This window comes from Podarcis cretensis (assembly GCF_951804945.1).
Source record: "Podarcis cretensis genome assembly, chromosome: 15".
Lineage (NCBI taxonomy): Eukaryota > Metazoa > Chordata > Lepidosauria > Squamata > Lacertidae > Podarcis > Podarcis cretensis.
This window is the reverse complement of record NC_137185.1, coordinates 38,416,661-38,442,248: the sequence shown is the minus strand read 5'-3', so window position 1 is coordinate 38,442,248 and position 25,588 is coordinate 38,416,661. Positions and strand designations below refer to the sequence as shown.

Here is a 25,588-nt window from a genome sequence, read left to right as displayed (position 1 = left end):
AGTAAAGGGTTTACAAGATACCTTAGTTTTGCTTTTAAATCCCCATGCACATTTTCATTCCTTCTAGGATTTCATTACCCAGTGGCACTGAAATGAGTGCTGTGCAGCTTGACTATGCCATTTTATTTTCCCACAATACTCAGGTGCAATGCTCTTTGAGGGGCATGAGGGAAATGGAAATGGTGGGTGACTCCTTGAACCAGCCACCCAGTGAGTTGGTTTCACCAGGACAGGTGGTTTCTCCTGCCAGGGCACTTTAGCCCCTGACTGAGGCTACCGAGGCAACCAAGTGGTGGTGGTTCTGGCCCTGGGTATAGTGCAATAAATCAGCAAAGCAGAGGAATGAAAGGAAAGAAAAGCAGGACCCAAACAAGGGATTGGAAATCTCTCTTAAGGAGCAGAACCACCAGAGTCAACTGCCTAAAAACTAGAAGCAACAGAACAAACACTTCTACCAAGGGAGGACGTCTCTTCAGCTTTGATGCCACTGCTAAACCATCCCACAACTAAAGGAGAAACTTCCACAGTCTGGGTGCCTCTGTTCCAGTACTCCTGATGGCAAAGGACATTTGTTGCCTGAGAGGGACAAGATGCAACCCTTATTTCATGGATGGAAGCTGACCAGATAGCAGCTGGATCTTACTTCAACACTGGCAACAGGACAGTGTCCTCCACACCATATACGGGCAGCAGGTTTCTTCAGGGGAGGCGGCATGGAGCATAGACACAGTTGTGCCCCTCAGCACCTTGCCACTGCTCCCTATTCCCCAGCACCTGCTGCCTGAGGGGGGCAGGAGCCTAACTCTAACAGTAGGGCTGGCCCAAGGTCCCAATGCAAGGCCTCCAACAAAGGTCTTTGAGGCATGGGCTGGTTCTTACGGCCGAAGTAGATGATACATGAGTTATCATCAATGAAGTCCATTGTGGCCATGCTAATGGTAGGGCTGGCTCTGTCCCAAGGACCAAGGAAAATCATGGAAGCATGGGCAGGTTCCCATTGGAGAAGCAGGCGATACTTGGGATATCATCAATGAGGCTCCCTGTAGCCATGTTTAAATCCTCAGTTCCCAAAGCAAACGTCAGCAGCTGCCCACATCTCCAGACTTCCCCTCTGGATCAAACAGGTGGCTCTCTAGTAGCTCCATCTCAGTAGGAGATAATTGTCATTTTGCTTCTGCAAAACCCTGAGATTATTTTGTCTTCTCTGAAAGAGCTTGTCAGAGTTCCTAATTGCTGCCGCCCACATGCATCACGGCGTGCCTGCGAGAGGCAGCTAAAAAGAGAAGCTGGCTCTTGCCAGGCTGTCAAGCCCAGGCCAGGCCCAGAGCTCTTGTTCAGCTCCTCTAATGAAGCCTTGGAGTTCCTGATATGGAACAGCTGGCCCAGAACAGCATACTAACTAACAAACTAACAAACTAGCAAACTAACAAACAAAAACAGAAAACAAGATAAAAACCAATAGCCAACAGAAACAAGGACATCAGATTCCTCCTGAAACAAATCAAGTTTCTTCCAGTTCCCTGAGATGTTTCCCCCAGGAAACAGCTTCCACAGGCCAAATAAAAGGATAAGTGAAATAAGCACAATTTTCCTGGGCTCTCAAAATAGAGATGCCCAAACTGAGTAGGGGTGGGGGCAGGGGTCGAATCTGCTCAATTCCCATTTCAATGTAACCCTATCTAATTTGCATTCCCTTAACCAATAAGCAAACCGGAAGACAGCTATCCTTTGAAACCTGCACTTCCCTGGATTTTGTGATGTAGTTCTTTGGCCAAAAAGTGTGCACAAAACAACATTACATTTGGGGAAATTGTTTGCAAATATGCTAAAAAAAAAATGCATACGAATTTCCATGAGGACTTTTAAAATTTAAACGTGGAAACTGATGCACAAATTTATAGATTGATTGTTTGCATCACCTTTCCTTCTTTTTTAAAAAAATAATATTTATTAAAGTTTCAAAAAAGTTACAAGAATAAGAAAAAAAAGAAAAAGAAGCAAAAAATTAGTTATTTCAGCAAATCCTTTCCATTTTTACTTTTATCTTAATAATTTATCTTAATATATTATAACTTTACATTCTCACCTAGTAACAATCCATTTTTACATATTCCTTTGTAACATAACTGCTAAAACCACATAACTTCATTCCAACATCCTTCTAACATTCCTTAATTTTACAATGTTTCTGTAGATAGTCTTTAAATTTCTTCCAATCTTCTTCTACTGACTCTTCTCCCAGGTCTCGGATTCTGCCAGTCATTTCCGCCAGTTCCATGTACTCCATCACTTTCATCTGCCATTCTTCCCGGGTGGGTAGATCTTGTGTCTTCCAATACTTTGCGATGAGTATTCTTGCTGCTGTTGTGGCATACATAAAAAAAGTTCTATCCTTCTTTGACACCAATTGGCCGACCATGCCCAGGAGAAAGGCCTCTGGTTTCTTCTGGAAGGTATATTTAAATACCTTTTTCATTTCATTATAAATCATCTCCCAGAAAGCCTTAATCCTTGGGCACGTCCACCAAAGGTGAAAGAATGTACCTTCAGTCTCTTTAAATTTCCAGCATTTATTATCAGGCAAATGATATATTTTTGCAAGCTTGACTGGTGTCATGTACCACCTGTATATCATTTTCATAATATTCTCTCTTAAGGCATTACATGCCGTAAACTTCATGCATTACCTTTCCTTCAAGGAGCTCAGGATGGTATACGTAGATCTCCTCTCCATGTTATCCTCACAGCAACCCTGCAGAATAGGTTGGGCAGAGAGATAGTGCCTGGCGCAAGACCACACCATGTGAGCGTCATCTCTGAGTGGGGATTCACAAGCCTACACTAACCACAAACTGACCTTCAGGTTGGGAAAATGAGACACCGAGAGACCCTGCAATCAGCAGATTCATTCATCCACCCCAGGATCTGACTCCACTGGAGAAGCCACAGCAAAAGGAAGCTGTATTATTCTGCCCTTCTGGATCAGTCTAGGTGCTTGAATTTTATCACCCAGATCTGCAGATGTCCCGTCTTTGTGAAGGATAAGGCTGTCAATAGCTATCAATGGCTATGATTTCCTTCCACTGTCAGAGGAATAATGCCTTTGAATCCTAGTTGCTTGGAATCACAAGTGAGGAGAGGGCTGTGGCTCTTGCTTGTGGGCCTCTCATGGGCCTTTGGTTGGCCACTGTGAGAACAGGATGCTGGACTAGAGAAGCCATTGGCCTGATCCAGGAGGTTTCTTCTTCTGTTCATTCTGTCTCCAACGGTTGCCCTTAGCTTCTATTTAAAACTCTTGCTTCCTAGCTTTGCACCTCTCTTTGCATACATGCAGAACAGCACTTCCAGCCTTTGATGCAACATATGCTCTGAAAAGCACACCCACACAAAACGACTCGTGCAGCAAACACGGCTCAGCTTGGGCTGGGACGGCTCCTTGCCTCCTTTGCTATGAATATTGTATCCCGTTGCTTCTCCATCGCCAGCCAATGGCTGAATTCTCTCTGGGGGTTATGCAACATGCTGCTCGTCTCCGTACACTTCTGCTTCATTGGCTAGCACCCCCTAAGTCCCTCTGAATAATTCAGCCAAGTTGCTACATCATTTGTCTAAATAATTTAGCTTTGGGGAACCAGAGGCAGTGTAGACGCAGTTAGAGAGGGGTACTCACTCTAGCTCCAATTCAGAGCAGCTGGTTTGTGGGTCGTTTGAAGAAGTTCAATTGCCTCTACCTGCTTTTTAATTCAGAGAGGAAACTGGGCAGAATAATCTGGGCATTTATTTATTTGTTGCATTTATATCCCACCTTTTTCTCCAAGAACTCATGGTTCTCCCCTTCCCTATTTGATTCCAACAGCAGTCCCTGTGATCCCCACCTGTGACCGCCAGCAACAGGTCTTCCTCTGACAAGGGAGGTAGAACATAGCAGTCATGCTTAGTAGTTTGCCTACCACACTCCTCTATTAAAAGAGATTTTTATCTGCCGCTTGTGTTGATTAACCAATTTATATCCTAACATTTCTTTAGCCAAGACATGCACACACAACCTTGGCTTTCTAAACCCCTGGCGTCTCGCACAAATACAAGGCAGAATTTAACCCACCCACCCCCGGGCCTCTACATATAAGAAGCAGGAAGGTGAGGGTAGGAAGTCAGATTCCTTTCCGGAGGATCCATAAGTAGATTTTTCTACTGATACTTTCAGCTACGAATACATTTGGAAAGTCAGAAAAATCAGAGGACCTTCCACAGCCAAGCTGTATTAGACAATAATCAGAAAATATAAGAGCACCATGCTGTGGCTGATAGTGGTACAGCACTTGGACAGAACATCACCGAGCTGAAAAGTTTGTTTGTTTAAAAAAGCCTTTATTTGCAGAATTAAATATTAGGAGCTTGTTTAAATTCCAGTCAAGGAAAACGAACCATCTCCAGATGTAGGCTGTTGCTTTAGAGCAGGCTTCCTCAACCTTGGCCCTCCAGATGTTTTGAGACTACAATTCCCATCATCCCTGACCACTGGTCTTTCTAACCAGGGATCATGGGAGTTGTAGGCCAAAAACATCTGGAGGGACAAGGTTGAGGAAGCCTGCTTTAGAGTTTTCAAAAAGCTATGGGCACAATGCTGCCTTTCCCTTCTTAACCAAGTGAGAAAGGAAAAAGGCTCCCCTCTTTACTCCCCATTTAAGGAAGAATTTAACACACCCCCCCCATATGACGTGGCAGTTCATTTATACCAGGGGTGGGGAACCTGTGAGCCTCTGATGCTGGACTGCAATTCCCATCATTCCTGAACATTAGCCATCCATTGTAGGGGCTGATGGGAGCTGGAGTGTAGCAACTAGAAGGGCACAAGGTAGCTACCTCAGATGTAGACATACGTGCAAGTGCTAGTTCGTTGCCCCAAGAAAAGCTCTTCATTGCAGCATGCTCACAAGTGGCGCTTGGGATAAAGAGTTGCGTGTACACAGAGAAACAACTTCTTCCAGGCATTGAAGCCCTAGCCAGTGAAAATACAGCTTCAGCGCTCCACTTCTGAAACTGGCCATTGCAGTTTTTAAAAGTTAGGAGCTTGCTCTTCAAAATCAAGATGCTTAGGGCATTTCGGCTACAACCCTCATTGAACATAGTGGGACTTCAAAATACACCCCTGTAGGATTGCACTGAATTCCTGCATCCCAGTCCAAGTGGCTTTGTCCTTGTGCAGTGAGCTCCCGGAATAGATCTCCACAGTGCTCTCTCATTTTCAGCACAATAATAAAAACCTTGGGAGTTTTAGCATGCACGCACCTTTGGTAACATTAATTCAATATCCTGGCTTGGCACATACATGGTCAAATGCTCCCTTAGGGGTGGAGAGTCTGGGACCTGTGAGAGAGGAAAACCACTGTGTTGTTGACGGTCTGTTTGCATTTCCAGAGGTCATCCTTGCTTATAATAATGTGTAGCTTGGCCCTTATTCTCAAATACCCAATGCACAAGGTTCCAAAACTATCCCTTGTGCCCTTCTCCAAAGCATCACTCGTCGTTGAAAAGACCTTGTACTAGGGGAACATAGCAAGCCTTGAGATGCAGCTACACTTTGATACTGCCAGATGTTGATGCTCCCATCAGCCCCACCCAGCATGGCCAACGATCAGGGCCGATGAGAGTTGTAGTCCAACAACATCTGGAGGGCCACAGGTTTCCCACTCTTGCCTTTTGAAACCACTGGGTTCCAGGCGGTTTTTCTTATATAGCAACTGCCCGGTACCACTTGCAGTGAAGGCTCTGTGGGACTCTCCCTTGTAGTTGCCGTCCAGAGACAACTGACCTCTTTCCACCACAATTTATGGGATTGGCTGGCACAAACTGTGGCGACAGCCTCTTTAAAAAGAGGAGACAAGTTCATGGAGGGGCCAAATCTACGGCCGTGACCAGTAGGGCCTGCAGCAAAATGTCGCAGCATGGGTATTCTCCCTTCCTGCAGGCCTATTCAAGTAGATATGGAAGGGCAATGGAATCCACACAGCTCATCGTTCTATGTTAGGTAAATGGTAAAGGGACCCCTGACCATTAGGTCCAGTTGTGGCCGACTCTGGGGTCGTCGCTTATCTCACTTTATTGGCCGAGGGAGCCGGTGTACAGCTTCCGGGTCATGTGGCCAGCATGACTAAGCCGCTTCTGGCGAACCAGAGCAGCGCACGGAAACGCCGTTTACCTTCCCGCCGGAGCGGTACCTATTTATCTACTTGCACTTTGACGTGCTTTCAAACTGCTAGGTTGGCAGGAACTGGGACCGAAAAATGGGAGCTCACCCCGTCGCAGGGATTTGAACTGATGACCTTCTGATCAGCAGGTCCTAGGCTCTGTGGTTTAACCCACAGCGCCACCCACGTCCCATATCATTCTATGTTATCTGGCCTCAAAATAAAACTTCTCAAGGGGGAGGGGTCCACTCGGGCTGCCAGCTCCAATCCCTGTGTTTGTGGAGCTCAGGAAATGCCCAGGAATTATTCTCCCCGTGTTCACTTCCCCTTCAGCGCAGTAGTGCAGGAAGCCCACATCATTTGGTTGTCATCAGGACAGGGAAGCACCGGCTCTTGCAAGAACAGCACAGATGGCTACAAGGGCTGCTATGTGGCCCACAAGCTAACCACCTACGATCTAAACCCAAATAAAACAAGATTCTTGCTTCAGAAGTTTTTTTAAAAAAATATTGCAGCCTCTGCATATTACCAGCTGCTTCTGGAAAATCTCCATGACTGAATGAGAGGAGTCTCGGGCCACTGCATACATGTATGGCTCAGCTTCCTTTATTCTGTGCTGGACTACCGCCTCGTCATTCTATAAGGCAAGTTACATGCACTAAGTTTTGACGATGAGTCTCTCCTTTAAGACTTTTCTTGCAATGTGCATCTGGGGCTGTATGTGACTAATTTCAGCTCTCTGGCTAATGTGAAATTGCATTTATTTTTACTTTTTCTCGGTAGTGGCGCCTGCCTGTGGAGTGCCCTCTCATCAGATGTCAAACAGATATACAACTATTAGAAGACATCTAAAGACAGTCCTGTATAGAAAAGTTGATGTTTTAAAAAGTTGATGTTTTAAGCCTAAGGTGTTTTTATGTTTTGTTGGAAGCCACCCAGAGCGGCTGGGGCAACCCAGTCAGATGGACAGGATATAAATATTTCTATAAAACTAAATTATTACTGATTAATGTACAAATGTCCTACAACTTTACTGATCAGAGTGCCATAGCCTACACATCTGCTGAAGGCACATTTCAGACTCCAAGTAGGCTATGTGAGTTGTGCCTCTTTCTCTCTACGGTATTTAAGTGCATTATCAAAGTAACTTGGCAGCTGAAACAAGTCATCCAAGGTGGCAGTAGATCGAAATAACCTCCAAAGTCAAGGAGGGTGAATTATCAATGGCAGTCATCCAACTTTCAAGTTGGCTGGCAAGATACACCTCCTGAGCCAAAGATCATCCCTGGGGCACTACCCAGGAGATCCTTCTCCAGAATTGTGTATTCCAAGCTTCTGGGCATAGAACGCTCCCTTGAGGAATTTGCTAAGAGGAGCTTGTGATGGACCCCCCAGAGAAATCAAGAATCAACCACTTCTTAAGCAGAGAACAGAGTCTCATTTTGTTTACATTTATTGTTCATGTTTAACTTATTCAGATATCACAGTTTTCTACATTAAAATATTTCATGCTATCTCCCCATCCCCACGATTTCCCCTCCTCTGTCCAGAGAAAAATAGAATTGACACAACTTTGATGGAATGCGCTAGAGTAAAGAAAAGGCTACTGCACCCAGGTTACAGAGCACACAGACCAAAAAACAGCCCAAGAAAGATCTGCATAGGAAAGCGTGTTGGGAGGGCTGCATGGTGGGTGGGGAAGATGCTGGAACCACCCACAGTCTACGCGGCCTGAGCCGCAACAAACCCTTCTGACCAACTCCCAGCCATGATCTAGGACGTTGCCAACAGTTTGCGATCTGGGTCGCTGAAGCTGGGGTGTAGAATAGCCTGGAAAGCAAAATCAAGGAGAAGACACAAAGATCCTGTTTGCCTCCGGGCATCGAAATCAATTCCATATAAGCATTTGGCCGCCATCAAGCTGTTTTCCCCCCAGTGTACGATGGCTAGCCAACTTCACGATCGGAAGGCGGTTTAAAAACAAACCCAAGGTCGGTTCAGAACCCAGTGTCATCCAAAGGACTGCTTAATAACAGAATTTAAAATATCCTCCCTTCACACATTTGATTTGCCATCACCCTTTCCCACCTTATTGGGTAATGTTTGATGAGACAAGTTATATCGGAGGGTCCATCGCTTTCAAGGGATGAGGTTATATTCTGTGATGCGCAGTCTGAAAGTGCTGGGATATCTTCTCAATGGCATTATGAAGGCTGACACTGCTCAGGATAAATTTCCATTTGCTATGGGCTCAGCCACTTTACCAGCTGGGTTCTCCAGTCGCAATGATTCTGCAGTTCAGGGTTGGGTAGGTAGAGGCAGGATCCCTATTCAGTTTCGTATTATGCCCACCTCTACACAAAGTGGCGGTGGAGACAGTGAAACAGGCAGGTTAGACTGGCGGAACAAGCAAGTGGACCTCGTGCTAAGTTCTTGGAAGAGGTAGGAATTTTGTACCTGTTACTGGGCAAGCACCAGGGTGTGCAAACATTGCAATGTCATTGCTGCGTAATTTTCTCAGCCATAATTGAAGCTAGAGGTGAATTGTGGGTTTGACCTGCCACCAGCCACCACTCTGCTCTGTTGTGTGTGCCTCTCTCATGCCCCCTGTGCCTCTTCTACACAACAGGGCAAAGGGTGGTGGAACTTTTGACTGGGCAAAGGCAGTCTGGGCTAAGGAGAAGAGGACTTCTTTAACTTTTATTCAACTACACCTCCCATGTTTTCTCACAGTGCAATGGGTAGAAAACTCCAGCCTCAAGGATTTTCTTCCTCCAAGACTGCCTAAATTAAAAAAAATTATTCCAGTAAACCAAATAAGAGTTGCGAAAGAACATTTCCCCCTCTATAAATGTAAACAATTCAAGATCCTAGTGCTTGAGAGAAGGCGCATTTTAAACTCTGTTATCAGCTTAACACATCAGGAACACTGGCACAAATATGTCACTTATTCTTGGTTTAATTACAGGGATGACAAGTAAACACCAACACAAGGGAAGAAAACCCAGCGTTTCATGGAAGGTGAAGGTGCAGCTAGTGCTTTGCTGTGGAATCTCGGGGATAAAACTCTGCCAAGGTGCTCTGAGGGATTCTCTTCAGCATCTCCTTGGGGAAGATACGTAGCAGCTGCCAGCCGATGTCCAACGTCTCGTAAACAGTGCGATTTTCATAGGCCCCTGAAAGAATAACCACTGGCATGGTTACACACTGGTACGGACCCTCTCCCTCATAGTACTAGAACTTGGAATGCTCCAATGGCACTGAATGTGGGAAGATTCAGGACGGGCAAAATGAAGTACTTTTTCAGGTGGCACGTAGTTAAACTTCGGAGTTCACACTCGCAAGAGGTAATGATGGCCACCAACTGGGATAGCTTTAAAAGAGGATTCATGGCGGATAAGGCCATGAAGCTTTTTAAGGTGTAATGTTGTATTGTGTTTTTATGTATGTTGGAAGCCTTCCAGAGTGGCTGGGGCAACCCGGTCAGATAGGCAGGATACAAATAAAATTATATTATTATTATTATTATTATTATTATTATTATTACTACTACTACTACTACTACTACTATACTACTACTATTATTAATCTACTTCCACTCTCAGGAAACAGTATGCCTTTTAATATGCTGGGGATTGCAAGTGGGGAGAATGCTGTTCTGCTCGAATCCTGCTTGGAGGTTTCCTATAGACATCTGTTTGGCCACAATGAGAACAGGATGTTGGACTAGATGGGCCTTTGGCCTGATCCAACAGGACTCTTCTTAAATTTTCATGTAGGCAAAGGACCCCCCCCCCGGGAGGTTAAGTACAGTTTTTATGACAGTAAGGTAGCTTTTCCCTCTGAGGGCGATGCACAGAGCAAAGGTGTGGCTGGGTTCTCCAGCGCACACTGGAACTAAACAAAAGAGGGATGTAGCTATAATGGAGCAAGGAAACCTGGAGAAGGCCTGCTTCCGCATTCCTATAGCTATCATATAAACAGCTCAGATGGAAGCATCAGAGGAAGGGAGAAAGTCTGAGGGATCTCTGCTCAAAGAGCTTAATAAGAATGCCAGAAAACCAACAGGTTGCACCTAAACTCTGGGGCTTTCGACTCTGGAAACCTCGCAGGTTCTTTCTTTCCTTTTCTCCCCCACTGATGGCACAAGGAAAATCTAGCTGCCCTCTAAGAAGGGATTGGAACATGCTTGTGAGAGGTGAAGAAACAGTTATGCAACACTGAGCATCTGATGAATGGTATACCTACCCTGAGCAATGAAGTTCCTCTCAAATTTCTGCAGGAATTCAAGATAGAGAAGATCATCGGAAGTAAGCGCTTCCTCCCCTACAACAGCCTTCATGGCTTGGACATCCTTCCCAATGGCATAGCACGCATACTAGGGGGAAAGGAGAGTGTGGTCAGCGACAGGTAGCCAGGATATGATTGCCCAAGCACTAACAGATTTAACTTGTGGTCCAGCAGCTGATCTTGGACTGCAGCTCCTATCATGCCTAGTCATTGGTCAAGCTGGCAGGGCTGGCAGATGGAGCCCAGCAACATCTGAAGGGCCACCTTCGTGCCCCCACCTCTTTAAAATTAGAAATCCTAAAAGAAACAACTTGAAGTTTCATAATAGCTTGTCCACTATGTCACCCCCCACCTTCCAAGACATGTACAGTCATACCTTGGGTTAAAGACGCTTCAGGTTGTGTTTTTTTGGGTTACGGATGCGCTGAAACCCAGAAGTACTGGAACGGGTTACTTCTGGGTTTCGGCGGTCGCGCAGGCACAGAAGCGCTAAATCGGGCTTTGCACATGTGCAGAAGCACCGAATCGCAACCCACGCATGCGCACATGCAGGTTGTGAACGCTGCGGGTTGCGAACATGCTTCCTGCACGGATCACATTCGCAACCCGAGCGTCCACTGTACTTAAAAGGGTAACAGTCACACCTACCAGTTGGTTTGAAACCTCAGCGTGATCCTTCCTCGTCATCCCCTCTCCAATAGCAGATTTCATCAATCGAGACAAAGAGGGAAGTACGTTGATAGGTGGGTAAATCTGGAAGGAGAGATGTGAAAATTAAGAGCTGCAGGAGCTTGGGACAGGTTGTTGTGACATGACGTTAAATGGTTTGATTCAAAAATAATAGCATAGGAACAGAAAGCAGACATTTCCCTGTTTGATACCTCCCTTGCACTTCCCTGGCTTGTAATACAGTGGAACATCGGTTGTCAAACATAATCCATTCTGAAAGACCATTCCAACTTCCGAAACGTCCAACAACTGAGGCGCAAAGGACTGTCGGCAATTTCAATGGGGAAAATTGAAGAGCACGCCTCAGAAGCCGTTTGACTTCCGAAATGTTCGGCTTCCAAGACACTCGAAAACCGATGTTCCACTGTACAGTATTATTAAAAAGAAAACCTTCCTCCCCAGCTTCATCAAGGAATACAGCTTTGAAGTAATACTTCCTTCAGAAGAAATTTAGCCTTTAAATGTAAGCTGGCAAATTGTTTTATGACTGTTTACCTTATTTTCCAGGTTCATTGCTTAGACATTTTTTATTAACCTGTTTATAAATACTTAAAATAAAATAAACAACGGAAATATTTCAATGAAGTTGGGCGCCAAATAAACATTTCTGGCGGTGCTAACAATGCAATATTAATTATTAAATAACCTAGCTGAAACACCTTACCATAATGCCTGTGCCTTTAAGACACCCCCAGTTTTGCCTCTTGTAATCAAGTCTCAGGAGCACCCTGATAATAAGAGGCAGACAGCACTATATGACAATTGCTGTTAAAACTGCCTGTCTCAAGAAGTACAGAGGAGTAGAAGGGCATGACACTTCATCCCGAAGACATCCTGAAGATAGCATACTGACCTGTCTGTTGTGCAGCTGTCTGTCTACATAGATCTGGCCTTCAGTAATGTATCCCGTCAAGTCAGGGATGGGGTGGGTAATGTCTGAAAAACAAGTTACATTTATTTATTTGCTTATTTCATATAATTTACATACCACTAGGCTGTAAAAAAAAAATCCTCAAAGTGTTTTAGACTATAACATGAGGGAAAAAATACCATACACTAAAACATACTAGAAGTTAAAATACTAAAACAGATTAAAATTCACACCAGCTTTTCTAAACATCTTGTGCTTTCAGATTTCTTTTAGCTGCTGCAGGCGATGTATCATGATGCTGTAATGATCAAGACTTGACCGAGCAGGAAGACTGATTTTATCTCAGCAGCATGGGTAACAGAATTATCTAAGGTCTTTGAGAATAGGGATTTTTGTGGTATTTGGGGGAAATGTAGCAAGTATGGATTTTGTCTGTAGAAGTACAAACAGGAGGAAGCAGAGGAGGAAAATACTCAAGACTCTAATCTGGATAATGAAAGCTGAGGGAAAAGAAACCATTAGCTACTGGAGGAAGAAAAACTCTCTCTTCTTGCCCTATGGGAGGCATGGCCAAACTTGGCCCTCCAGCTGTTTTGGGACTACAACTCCCATCATCCCTAGCTTACAGGACCAGTGGTCAGGGATGATGGGAATTGTAGTCCCAAAACAGCTGGAGGGCCAAGTTTGGCCATGCCTGCCCTATGGGGATATGCAAACCTGGTCTCAATATGTGTCACTGGCTTGGTTTACACAAAATGCTAAGCCAAACCTTGGCTTAATGGGACTGCAGAGATTTGCAGGATCGTGTAGTGATGCTTGTAGTTGCTTTGCTCTTCCATGACAATTTTTGCTTTGGCACTGAGCGAAGCCAAGGTTAGGAAAACATGCAAAGTCAGACCTTAGCTTAGCTCACCATGGCAGCAAAAACCACTATGGAGGAGCAACGTGGCTGCAAGCTCCTGTGCAGGAGCCCACATATCTGCATGGCCTCACTAAGCCAAGGTTTGGCATGATGTAGAGCGCAAACCAGGCATGCAATGGGGGTATACATTGAATTTTCACCACTTTCTCATTGCTGTTTTTAAAAAATCCAAAAATTAAGAAGGCCTGATGTTTCTGTCTCTCTCCAAATATTTTTGCAGAGCGCTTGCTTCTCGCTCCACATTTTCTGGAGGGGAAGTCTAAGAACTTTGTGATTTGGAGGAAACTTGGGAGAGGTTTCTTTCCTTCTCCCGCAGTTCTTGCAAGTCAGAAGACTCTTCAGGTTTTCCTCCAGCCATCTAGCAATGACAGAAGCCTTATGCACCTGCCAAGTGAGTGGTGACAGAACGGGTGCTGAGGAAAAGCAGAGCTTCACCTGGTATCTGTGGACTAGATGGAAACAATATGGTAGGAGCAATGTAAGACAAGGACTCACCATCATTGGGCATGGTGAGAATAGGAATTTGAGTAATGGACCCATTCCTGCCTTCCACTCGCCCAGCTCGTTCATAGATTGTGGCCAGATCAGTGTACATGTAACCAGGAAAGCCACGCCGGCCTGGTACTTCTTCCCTGGCTGCTGAGACCTTTGGGGAATTAGAACAAAAGCAAAAGGTTAGCAAAGGTTGGACTTACAGGACAAGCTGCAAAATCAAATGGGGGAAAAGGAAGCTCACGATCTGACAGCATCAAAACTCCTTAAGTCCTTTTTGAAATGGGCTTCTGCTCTGCTGATCTGAGGACCACTGACCACTTAACCCTTATCTCTCCATCCTGTCTGTCAAACTTGAGTCTATTAGGGCCTTTTTATGACCGGGCTGTTGCATTCCAGATCATCCCTGACCATGGACCATGCTGGCTGGGGCTGAAAGGAGTTGTAGTCCAACAAATGGTCACAGGTTCTGTACCCTTGGGTTATGGGATGAAGGATAATGTTTATTGGGTACAATGCAAAGCACTGTATAATAGCTTGCAGCAGCAACAAGCGCTGTCTGCAGTGATGAGTCTAAAGTGTGTGTTCAATTGCAGCATCGCAGAGTGAAAAATGTCTCATAAGAAGTGATGAACAGAATTAATGGGGAAGTGCCCCTTGATGAAAGGTAATTTATTCCATTTTAAACTCAGAAACCCAGGTGTGCAAGTACATGGGCCAGTGTCAACTCCTGCCTAATCCCCCTCAATATTATGGGCTGTCGGGAACAATGAAGATGAGTTTGGGGTAGTATTTGAAAAGGTTGTCAAAGGCCATTTTGAATTTTCAAAGCACCTCTGCATTAATGTCCTAGTAGAAAACACAAAATACATGCATATTGGAACATTCAAAAGTAATCATTATTCACCAAGAACCATAAACAGCAGGTTCTTCAAGCACCTCACAAGTAATCAGAAGCCCAGTAACTCAGTATCCTCCTTCTCCAGGTTTGGTTAACTTATTCTGGAGCAATTCGTGAGCTTCCATGTCATCAAAGGTGCGATTCAAGCTTCCCTAATTAATGAATTTCGGCCTTTTGACAAAGTACTTGCATGCAAGGCAAAGACTGGTCTGCTGAATACAGTAAATAAAGTACCTCTCTCAGCGCCTCTGCATAGGAGCTCATATCCGTCAGAATAACCAATACATGCTTTTCACACTGATAAGCCAAGAACTCCGCTGTGGTTAGAGCAAGACGAGGCGTGATTATGCGCTCAATGCTGAAAAAGAGCAATGGGAGTCCAATTAATGTGGGTGCAGAATGGGAGGTGATACTCAGCACAAGCCTAATGCCTACTTCTGAGAAAGAGCAGTTCAGAAGGAGAAAGGTCTAGTGCAACAGTCAATATGCATAAGGAGTTGTTTAGTGGTTAAAGAGTTAGCAACATTTTCTACCACCTGTGGCAAAGGGTTGGGGACCCTTTCTCAGACCAAGGGCTGCATTCCCTTTGGAGCAACCTTCTGGGGGCCACTTGCCAGAGTTGGGTGGGACCAGAGGTATAAGTGGATGGGGCAACAAATATAATTTTTGCCTTTGTACAGTAGAGCTAGTTACCACACACATTATTATACCCCTCGCCATCCTCTATGAAGCAAGAAGCAATTGTCCACGTTAAAGGGCATATTCCAGTCTAGCAAAAACATTTAAGGGGGTTCATGGTTGGAGATAGATTGACGTGCCAGACAGACAGGCTTGGAGGAATGCATTTGGCTCCTGGGCCTGAGGTTCATTTCCCCCAAGTATCAAGAGATTGATACTGAAAGTACAAGCTACAAACAATGAATCAGATCTTTCCAAATCTGATCAGATGTGCTTTCATAGCTGGGTGGCTGGAAGCAGCTGGCTGTGACTGAAGGCCTGATTGGGCAATACTCTTTGAGTGATGGCTTTCCATTTGACAGGAAGCAAATTAAGTCCCGTTCCATCCCTCTTACTTCCTAATGTCAGACACCACCAGGTGTCCTTGTGTGTATAAGGCACACACACATAAAATTAGTACGTCAGAATGAAAACAATCCAGAAATCAACAAGGCAATCTTAGCCTACATGTGTTGCATTTTAATGTGTACACTCAAGTCAAATGTTATGCTGAACTGAGATAGGCCAGGGTTGGATGGATCAACCTATTCCCCCCCCCCCCCCATACTCATTTCATACCTGCACAAACCCAGCTCCATCTCATCATTCTATTTATGGGTTTTTTTCTTGTCTTAAAATCCATCTGTTTAAATAAAGTACTTACGAGGTGGTCCAAAGGCTGCCTTTTTCTTGCTTTAACTTTTTAAAGTTTCCTAAAGCAGCTGATGCCTCCTGCTGGCCATAAGGTTAAAAAAAGCAGTTTCGAAATGCTTCCAGGAAGCAACTTTGCATCTTTTCCAGAGGCACTTATGGAGGCAGCCATCTTCTTCTTGAGGGATGACTCATTATGATGTACAGCTGCTTTGTGGGAGTATTTCAAAATAGTGGGTTGTTGTTTTTTTTACTGTGTGGCCATGAAGGAAATGTTAGCTGTCCCAAGTAGCATGTTAGTGAAATAAAAAACAGCCCTCAGATCACTTTGCAAGTACAGTTCACACCCCTATAGAGAAAGATTAGTTGATTATGTGGCTTAATCCACAAATCTATGTTCTGATCCACACACGGGACTCTGGGGTTGAAATAGCTAGATTCGCTCTGAAATGTGAAGCAAACCTGAATCTTCCCCCATTCTTAGGATACGCACACCAGGTGGGCAGGAAAAGGTAGCAAAGAAGAATGCAACCTGTTTTCCACATTTTTTTAATATGTAGGAGTAGCAGATTTGGTTGTCGACTGTCAGCTCCCTGTTACAGGTCTCTTCCCAGGACTCAATTTCAATTGAAAATATAGATGGAACAGGTGACAACATTCCAAAAAAGGCACTCAATATTTTTCTGTATGCAACCACTGCAGCTAGAATAGTATATATTGGGGGGGGGGGGGAGAGGAAAGAAGAAGAGATACCCACAAAGGAAATTTGGCAGAAGAAATTGATAGAATACACAGAATTAGTAACCATGACCGTGAAACTAAAGGAATAAGAGTGGAGGTGTTTCGGAAATTTTCTTAGAACGTATAATATACAATTTAACCTACAAGTAGGAGTTAACGTATGAGCAGCAGGTAACATCAAAAGAGGAAGACTTGAAATGATAATGGATGAAATTATCAGGATATGCAGCAGATCAAGATTCCTCTAGAATGCCATAGAGAGATGGACTGGGAAGTCTTAGGAAAAGAGATAAGCGGTGGATACTGTATAAAAGCTGTTAAAATTGCATAAATAAAAGTTTTAAAAAGGAAAATATAAATGGATTAGGCGTTTTGAGTGCCATGTTACAGCCATCTTCCATTCTGTCCTAGATGTATATGAGAGACTTGGATGTTTTTTGAGAAGCGAAGCTCATTGTGACAGAGAAATTTGTTTTCCTAAATGTTTACCATTTTGCCAAATTTCTATCCAACTTTGCACAATGACTGCATTTCAATATAGTCTTTCGAAGAAGGAGACAAGTTTCTCCAATTCTCAGTTCCCTACATTTCCTCCAGCTGCATATAAAGTCACATTTTTTTGACTTACGTTGGATCATTGGCCAAGTTCAGGAACAGACACACATTATCCATGGAGCCATTTTCTTCAAAGTCAGATTTGAAGAATCGAGCTGTTTCCATGTTCACCTACAGCAAAGCATCAACACTAGGTCAGTTGCAAAGCCAAGTATTATTTAGACCCAATTTATGAAAGTTTCCAAAATGTGGACAGCATAAAAACGGATGGGTTTCTCCAGTTCTGACTGTTGCTTATCCTTAACTAAAGATGCACATAAAGACCAACTAAGTCAGTTCTTGGTATGAGCTTTCGTGTGCATGCACACTTCTTCAGATACACTGAAACAGAAGTTTCCAGACCCTTCTATATAGTGAGAAGGTGGGAAGGGGTATTACTCAGAAGGGTGGTGGGAATGGGTGATTGGCAGATAGCTGTGATGAGCCTGTTGACGACTCTTAACGACTGCAATAGGTCTTACAGGAAAAAGCAAGGGGTGAAAAGGTGAAAAATGGCTTTGTCATAAGCCATTTTTCACCCCTTGCTTTTTCCTGTAAGACCTACTGCAGTCGTTAAGAGTCGTCAACAGGCTCATCACAGCTATCTGCCAATCACCCATTCCCACCACCCTTCTGAGTAATACCCCTCCCCACCTTCTCACTATATAGAAGGGTCTAGAAACTTCTGTTTCAGTGTATCTGAAGAAGTGTGCATGCACACGAAAGCTCATACCAAGAACTGACTTAGTTGGTCTTTAAGGTGCTACTGGAAGGAATTTTTTTGTTTTGACTATGGCAGACCAACACGGCTACCTATCTGTAACTAAAGATGCACATGCTGCATATTCTCATATTTGCCTCTTCAATCTCTCAAAGCGATATAAAGCCAATGTGTTGTCAAGCAGTGGAGGGTGGCTCCTCTTTCAAGCTTTGATAGATAATACAAAGTTAACACAGCCGATTTAACACCAACAGTTGTGATTATTAAAAGCAGAGATAGTCCTGTCGATGTTGCTGGACTCATCCCCTCCCCCCCTTTCCTTTCTCCTTCTGTGATGGAATTCCTATTTGGGGACTTCCCTGGCTTTTTTCTGGCCCATGTAGGACCAGCCTGGATAGTTGGCCTTGGTGAAGATTTGACGTTTTCATCCCCCAAAAGTTTTTGATTTGAGTTTCTACTGAAATGATGCTGCATTTTAATGTTGTATTTTAATCTTGTTTTTAAGTTGTATTTTAATCAATTGTTTTTATACCTGGTGTTAGCCGCCCTGAGCCCAGTCTTGGCTGGGGAGGGCGGGGTATAAATAAAACTTATTATTATTATTATTACTACTACTACTACTCTCACCATCCTATGACCACTGGCCATGCTAACTGGGGCTAAAAGGTGCTGGAGTCCAACTAAGGGAGCCAATGCTACATTTTGTACTTCACCCTACCCCATTTTTTCCTTCCCTTGCCCTTTTGCTCACCTTCCCTGCTCAATAGTGGTGAAAGAGGGAGCAGACAAAAGAGCCAAGGAAAACGAGAACTGGAGGAGCTGCAGCTCACATTTAAAACTGGAAGTTTTAAAGGGGAAGCACAAGTCCTCAGGTTGTTATAATATAAAGCATCTGCTGCAAATCCCTGAGAACAATTCTTTGGTGCATGACCAAAGCATAGAAGTGAAAACACTACTTTGCAAAGGAAATAGTATGGCAATCCCTTTAAGAGATCATTCCTCAATGGGATGCCAGCTTTCCCATCGAAACTAAGGTCTCAACTCTTAAAGTGTACCCTGGCTAAGTTCTTCTATACATGTGGACAAGGAATCCTGTTGCAGCTAGTCTGGGGACCAAAATTAGAGGTTTTTGAGATGAACAGATACGGTGTACTTTGTTTCATAGATGCCAATTCCATAGCACATTAACAGCTCATGCAGAATTATTTACATAAAAGTACCTCCAACTTGGGCGGCAAAGATGGTGACAGATAATGAACTGGAATACTCAGTTTGTATGCATTTAGCTACTTACTCCCATAGCAGCAAATACAATGGCAAAATTATCTTCACTGTAGTCCATCACATCTTTGGATTTCTTCACCAAGCCTGCCTGGCGACAGATCTGAGCTGCTATCTGAAAAAGGATATTCCAGAGTCACCCATGTTTTCAATGTACAAGGCTTTAATTTCTAGGAAGATTTCCAAGGGACAAGAGAAGGGGACTTGAGAGTCTGCTTTATCATATATGAACTATAAGAACAAAACACAGGGCAGTATCCAAAGCACTTGTTGCATTAGCACAAGGATTTACACATGCCCAAGGGAACTTCCTCCCCTTGCGGCACATGCGCCTTGCACCCCCATCTTCTCTGGAGGGGCTGGAACCCCCTAAATAGATTTAGGGGTGCACAGAGAGTGACCACTGCACGTGCACAAATCCTTGTGCTAACAGAACAGGTTCCTTAGCGCTTGATTGGATACCACCAAAGCATGCTTACTCGTTTTTGACAGACTGCTAAACACAATGGTTAGTGTACAGGATGTACTCAAATACATAGGGTAGTATGTTAAGACGCCTGCCAAGCAGGAAAATGTGTTCATAAGAGATGCAAATATCATTGGGGGGGGGGTTAAAAAAAAACTATCAAAACATTACTAAATCCAACCCATTTTTTTAAAAAAGCTTATTCGGTGTTTTAATACCTAAGTTTTGTTTTACTGTATTTTTGTTGTACAGGTGTATTTTTTTTCCATTTCATTTTTTTTTCATTCTGTAAGCTGCCAAGCATTATAGGGCAGCCTGTAAATAACGTAAATATATTTTTCTGTTTCAGGCATGCCCAAGGTATATAAGGAAGCTGCACTGAATATAGTCCATTTGGTCCATCTATCTTAGTACAGTCTGCACTTACTAGTAGCAAATTTCTAGGGTTTCAGAGAGGGATCTCCCCCAGTGAACAAGGTAATTTATATTTCAGAAGCGTTTATATCCCCTTATTTAGCCAATAAGACCTGAAGAGCCTCAGACTTAGAATCTAAGAGGCATGGCCCATTCATGCATGCACAGTAGGCCACATCTGCCAATGTTTCATCCCAAGGTCAATAAAAACTACCAGGAGCATGAAAACCAGGGAGAAGGAGCAAGGATTGTGGTATAGCATCTGAGTACATCATTAAGTGGCACCAGAAGGTATTTGTTTCCTCCAAAGTATTAGTCCAATTCCAATATTACACAGAGCACACACATTAAGATTATTCTGCAGCACAGGGTATATCCGGAATACCCCACCCTCTGCAGACTATTAGCACTCTTTGCACTGTGTGAATCTGGGTGTTCCAGAGGCCAGCCAGGGCTTTGACAGGAGCGCCAATCATATCAGCTATCTGGAAATCCTTTGGCTACATCAGCTTATGAGGCTTATGAGGAACGGCTAAGGGAGCTGGGGATGTTTAGCCTGGAGAAGAGGAGGTTAAGGGGTGATATGATAACCATGTTCAAATATATAAAAGGATGTCACATAGAGGAGGGAGAAAGGTTGTTTTCTGCTGCTCCAGAGAAGCGGACACGGAGCAATGGATCCAAACTACAAGAAAGAAGATTCCACCCAAACATTAGGAAGAACTTCCTGACAGTAAGAGCTGTTCAACAGTGGAATTTGCTGCCAAGGAGTGTGGTGGAGTCTCCTTCTTTGGAGGTCTTTAAGCAGAGGCTTGACAACCATATGTCAGGAGTGCTCTGATGGTGTTTCCTGCTTGGCAGGGGGTTGGACTCGATGGCCCTTGTGGTCTCTTCCAACTCTATGATTCTATGATTCTATGATCAGCCTCCAAGGGCAGACTATCTTAATAGGTCCCCCGCCTCTGCAGAGGAGAAAAAGTGCTGAAAGCTTAATATCAGCAGGAAGTGATCTGGCCATGACAAGGGACTGGTTTCAATATCCCCACTCTTCCTGATCACCCTCTTCCTGTCCATTTCTGTGCCACCTATAATATAAAAAACTCTAAGCCTTATAAAAAAAAACAAAAGCTGCAGTAGACCACTATGCCATTTTAGAATGTGTGGTGGGTTTTTTTTTGGAGGGGGGTGTCATTGGGTTGTTGTTTTCATTTTGATTCTGTATTTTGTGGTTTTATTTTCTGATTTTATTCTATGAACCGCCCTGCAGGTATATGAGACCTGCGGGTATATGAGACCTGCAGGTATAGGGCGGTACAGTATATAAATTCAGTAACAACAACAACAACAACAACAACAACAACAACAACAAAACTGAGCATTAAGTCCTGGTAAAACACCTACCTCATTGTGGGGCAACCCAGCAGCAGAGAAAATAGGAATTTTCTGTCCTCTGGCAATGCTGTTCATGCCATCTATAGCAGAAATGCCAGTCTGAATCATCTCTTCTGGGTAGATCCGACACTGAGGATTGATTGGTTGACCTATTTCATTTTGACAGGGGGGAAAACATCATTTTCAACCTGCATTTTCCAAGAAGTTAGATTCAAGCTTCAGTTAACGAATATTAAATCCAGTGTTCCACTCCTAAGTTCTGAGACTTGCACACTGGAAGGAAACTTTCTCAATGTTCTATTTACAATAAGGTTTTCTTTAAACAACTTTGCTATTTCTGACATTTAATCTAACATGGTGTGTAATATTAAGGGTTCAGCATGACCTGAGGGCAACATACTATTTATGTGCTATGAATGAGTCTGTGTCTGGAGCCATCTACTGCCAATGCTGATCCTAAACAAGGAGAGCTTTGGGAAACTCATTCTGGTTTCCTGCAAACAAAACCATCATCTGAGAAGCAAGCAGTTACTTAAACTCCTGTCTGTACAATGGGTAATCACTAAACTGTTTTGTATTTATGCTGACTAGCACCTTTCAAACACTAAGCTGAAAGTACATCTCTCTGAGAAATTAAAGGGCAAACCTTATGTTAGCAATGTTATGGTAAACATACCCATGATATCAAGGTAATCTTCAGCCAAGACCATAGGGCCTCTGTCTATGGGCTTTCCTGATCCGTTAAACACTCGCCCTGCAGAGTAAAGAACAAGAGAACATTTGTCCATGTTACCAGGAAGCCAACTATATTAACAGTACAGCTATCAGTGTACAGTGGTGCCCCGCAAGACGAACGCCTCGCAAGACGGAAAACCCGCTAGACGAAAGGGTTTTCTGTTTTGGAGGCGCTTCGCAAAACGAATTTCCCTATGGGCTTGCTTCGCAAGACGAAATGTCTTGCGAGTTCCTGCAGGTTTTTTCCCCTTTTCCCCCCCTTTTCCTAAGCCCTAAGCCGCTTATCAGCTGATCCGCTAAAAGCCGCTAAACCGCTAATAGCGCTAATCCGCTAAGCCGTCAATGGGCTTGCTTCGCAAGACGAAAAAACCGCTATACGAAGAGCCTCACGGAACGGATTAATTTCGTCTTGCGAGGCACCACTGTACTTGGAAGCTGGCCAAGGACTAGTGATCAATCCAAGGAAAAGGATCTTGTACTTACCAAGCATATCTTCAGATACTGGGGTTCGAAGGATATCCCCAGTAAATTCACATGAGGTTCTCTTAGCATCAATACCTGAAGTTCCTTCAAAAACCTAAAAAAGAGAGGCAAATATTTCAGTATTTCATATTTTGGGCTTAATCTCACTGCTTCAATTTGCATGGACAAGCTCTGCAAGTGAATGAGTAGGTAGGTAAAATAGACTTTTTGATGAAACAATGCGCAGACAACACACTGTATCATTAAACAAATGAAGTTACAATCGGTTGTCTCATAACTTGCTTCTTTGTTCCTTAAGCAACCAAGTTCTATTAATTCTTAAAGTCTTAAAAAGAGGTGAGAAACAGCCATTTATTTATTTTTAATACAAAGAAAGTGCAAAAGCAAAAGTATGATCATCTGGCGCTAGAGTTTGAAAAGCATTTTAAAAACACGAATACTAAAGCAACACATAAAACAAATGGGATTTTTTGCAGTAACTTACCTGGGAATTAAAAAGCCTTCTGGCCACTGGCTTCCAAATAAAATATTATGTGCAACTTGCAGACACAGGGCAACCCTTCCAAGACCAGCCATTCTCTCCAAGAATAGATACACAGGAAATAACATCAATTCCATCAAGCAGGTCACCCCACCATTTACCTGAACTACTGCTTTGGATCCACTGACTTCCAGCACCTGCCCACTTCTCTTTGTTCCGTCCGGTAGTGTCAAGTGCACAATCTCTGCATACCTAGGGAACTAAGTGACAAGTTAGGAGGTCAGGAGGCTTCCATCAGGAAAAGAACTGATCTACATTAAAGACTCAAATCAAGAACAGTGAGAAAGCACAGATGCCAGCCTCCTGGCCAAATTCAGAAATTATAGACAGGTGTATGTTAATGTTGCTTTTCACAACTTAATCAGACACTGATTTGTCAGTCATAGAGGGGGCTTGTTTGCGCCACCCCAGTTGTAACAGCATTATTCGAAGCCTAACAAGCAGTACTGTCTAACCTTCTTTCTCTTCCATGACATACAGGGCACACTTACTTAATTTTACCCTGAAAAGGGTATAGGTTTTTATATGCCTCCACAACTCAAGTGAGAACAGAGGATCCATATAATGCTGCTCAAGGTGTACGTGTGTGCACATGTTTCAGAGGAAACCTTCCTCTATGGCAAGCCCTGTGATCTTCCACAGCACATGTAGACTGAATAGGAGGACAGGTGTAGAAGCTGACATAGCAGCGCTGATAGCTCCTGCTGTGCTCCCACAGGGTCTCTGCACCAGTTGGATAACTGGCTGGGAAGAGCCAAGTGGGGCAAATTTTACTTTAACAAAGACTTTTAAACATGGATTTTAGCCATTAATTCCTATCATGCAATGAAACAGGACACAACCCAAAATTATTGTTGATAATTTCAAGGGTTTTGCTTGGATGCAAGAATGTTGCAATATTTTGATTCCAAAGTAATTTTTAAAAATCCACGTAACATTTTGAGTTTGCTTAAGCCACAACCACTCACTGCAATGGTATTATCAAAATGGGAAATTCAACGAGCATCGTTGAGAGAAACCATTTGTTGCCTCGATACTTTACTACGAAAATACTCTCTGCAGCGGGAAGACTCAACTGCCCTCATGCAAACCTTGAAAGAAGGATCATTCCTATTTTAGGTTGCCAGGAGAATTTGCAGAATGCCAGTCACAACAAGGCCTTTTTACGGAAACACCCACAAAAAGACAATGTTACCTTCACTTGATCCAAGATTACTAGTGGTCCATTGACTCCAGATACTGTCTTATATGCTGAAAAACAACCAGAGAGAGGTATTTTTTAAGACAACTTAGTAAATTTCTGATTCGACACATTCCGACAGAAGTCATTGTGCATGGTTTTGCAATTATAAAGGCAGCAAGAATATCAAGACATTCTCTGCTCAACATGCTAGTGTGATCCTTTAGGCTATGCTTGAGAGGCTGCCTTTGGGAGGCAAAGTGCAACCACCTGGGGAATGGGTTGTGTTTAAAGGAATGTCACTTGTCTAGGAGTACTAAGTGTTGCAACATGGCTAAGAAGGCCAAAGGGCCTCCTCATTTTTACCACTTCCATGTGCTGCTACACCATTCACCCATTACAGTGGTACCTTGGTTTACAAACTTAATTCGTTCCAGAAGTCCGTTCTTAAACCAAAGCATTCTTAAACCAAGGCGTGCTTTCCCATAGCAGCAGGGGACTCAATTTACAAATAATAATAATTTTTATTTATACCCCACCCTCCCCAGCCAAGGCCGGTCTCAGGGCGGCTAACAAGCAATAATAAAAACAAGTTGAATGAATACAACTTAAAAACAAGATTAAAATGCAACATTAAAATATTGAAGCATTAAAATATTAAAATGCAGCCTCATCACAGGAGGAGAAAGGAAAAAGAAAAAAGAAAGAGGGGGAGGGAATCAAATTGGCTCCAAGCCAAAGGAGAGGTGGAACAACTCTGTCTTACAGGCCCTGCAGAAAGAAATCAGATCCTGCAGGGCCCTGGTCTCATGAGGCAGAGCATTCCACCAGGCCGGAGCCAGTGTTGAAAAGGTCCTGGCTCTGGTTGAAGCTAATCTAACTTCCTTAGGGCCCGGGACCACTAGGGTGTTGCTATTTATGGACCTTGAGGCTCTCCGTGGGGCATACCGGGAGAGGCAGTCCCATAGGTACGAGGGTCCTAGGCTGTTAAGGGCTTTAAAGGTAAAAGCCAGCACCTTAAATCTGACCCTGTACTCCACTGGGAGCCAGTGCAGCTGTAAAAGCACTGGGTGAATATGCTCCCATGGCAGAGACCCCGTGAGGAGCCTCGCTGCAGCATTCTGCACCCGCTGGAGTTTCTGGGTCAGCTTCAAGGGCAGCCCCGCGTAGAGCAAATTACAGTAGTCAAGCCTGGAGGGGACCATCGCATGGATCACTGTGGCCAGGTCGGGGCGGGAAAGGTAAGGGACCAACTGCTTGATGCGGCGAAGGTGGAAAA

At 43.8% G+C, this 25,588-nt stretch overlaps 1 protein-coding gene across 1 annotated transcript in view; it reads right to left on the bottom strand.

The window, feature by feature from the left end:
* Window positions 1-7,623: 7,623 nt before the first annotated feature.
* Window positions 7,624-25,588, bottom strand: part of ATP6V1B2 (ATPase H+ transporting V1 subunit B2) — a 28,182-nt gene continuing 10,217 nt past the window's right edge. Inside the window, exons 2-14 of the mRNA XM_079955093.1 lie at window positions 24,325-24,380; window positions 23,231-23,329; window positions 22,589-22,682; window positions 22,047-22,124; window positions 21,380-21,519; window positions 19,112-19,213; window positions 17,131-17,228; window positions 14,628-14,751; window positions 13,496-13,646; window positions 12,061-12,143; window positions 11,127-11,231; window positions 10,437-10,566; window positions 7,624-9,364 (exon numbers count right to left, since the gene is read on the bottom strand). Of these exons, the coding sequence (XP_079811219.1) occupies window positions 9,222-9,364; window positions 10,437-10,566; window positions 11,127-11,231; window positions 12,061-12,143; window positions 13,496-13,646; window positions 14,628-14,751; window positions 17,131-17,228; window positions 19,112-19,213; window positions 21,380-21,519; window positions 22,047-22,124; window positions 22,589-22,682; window positions 23,231-23,329; window positions 24,325-24,380 (1,403 nt within the window). The 3' untranslated portion in view covers window positions 7,624-9,221. The remainder of the gene's footprint in view (window positions 9,365-10,436; window positions 10,567-11,126; window positions 11,232-12,060; window positions 12,144-13,495; window positions 13,647-14,627; window positions 14,752-17,130; window positions 17,229-19,111; window positions 19,214-21,379; window positions 21,520-22,046; window positions 22,125-22,588; window positions 22,683-23,230; window positions 23,330-24,324; window positions 24,381-25,588) is intronic.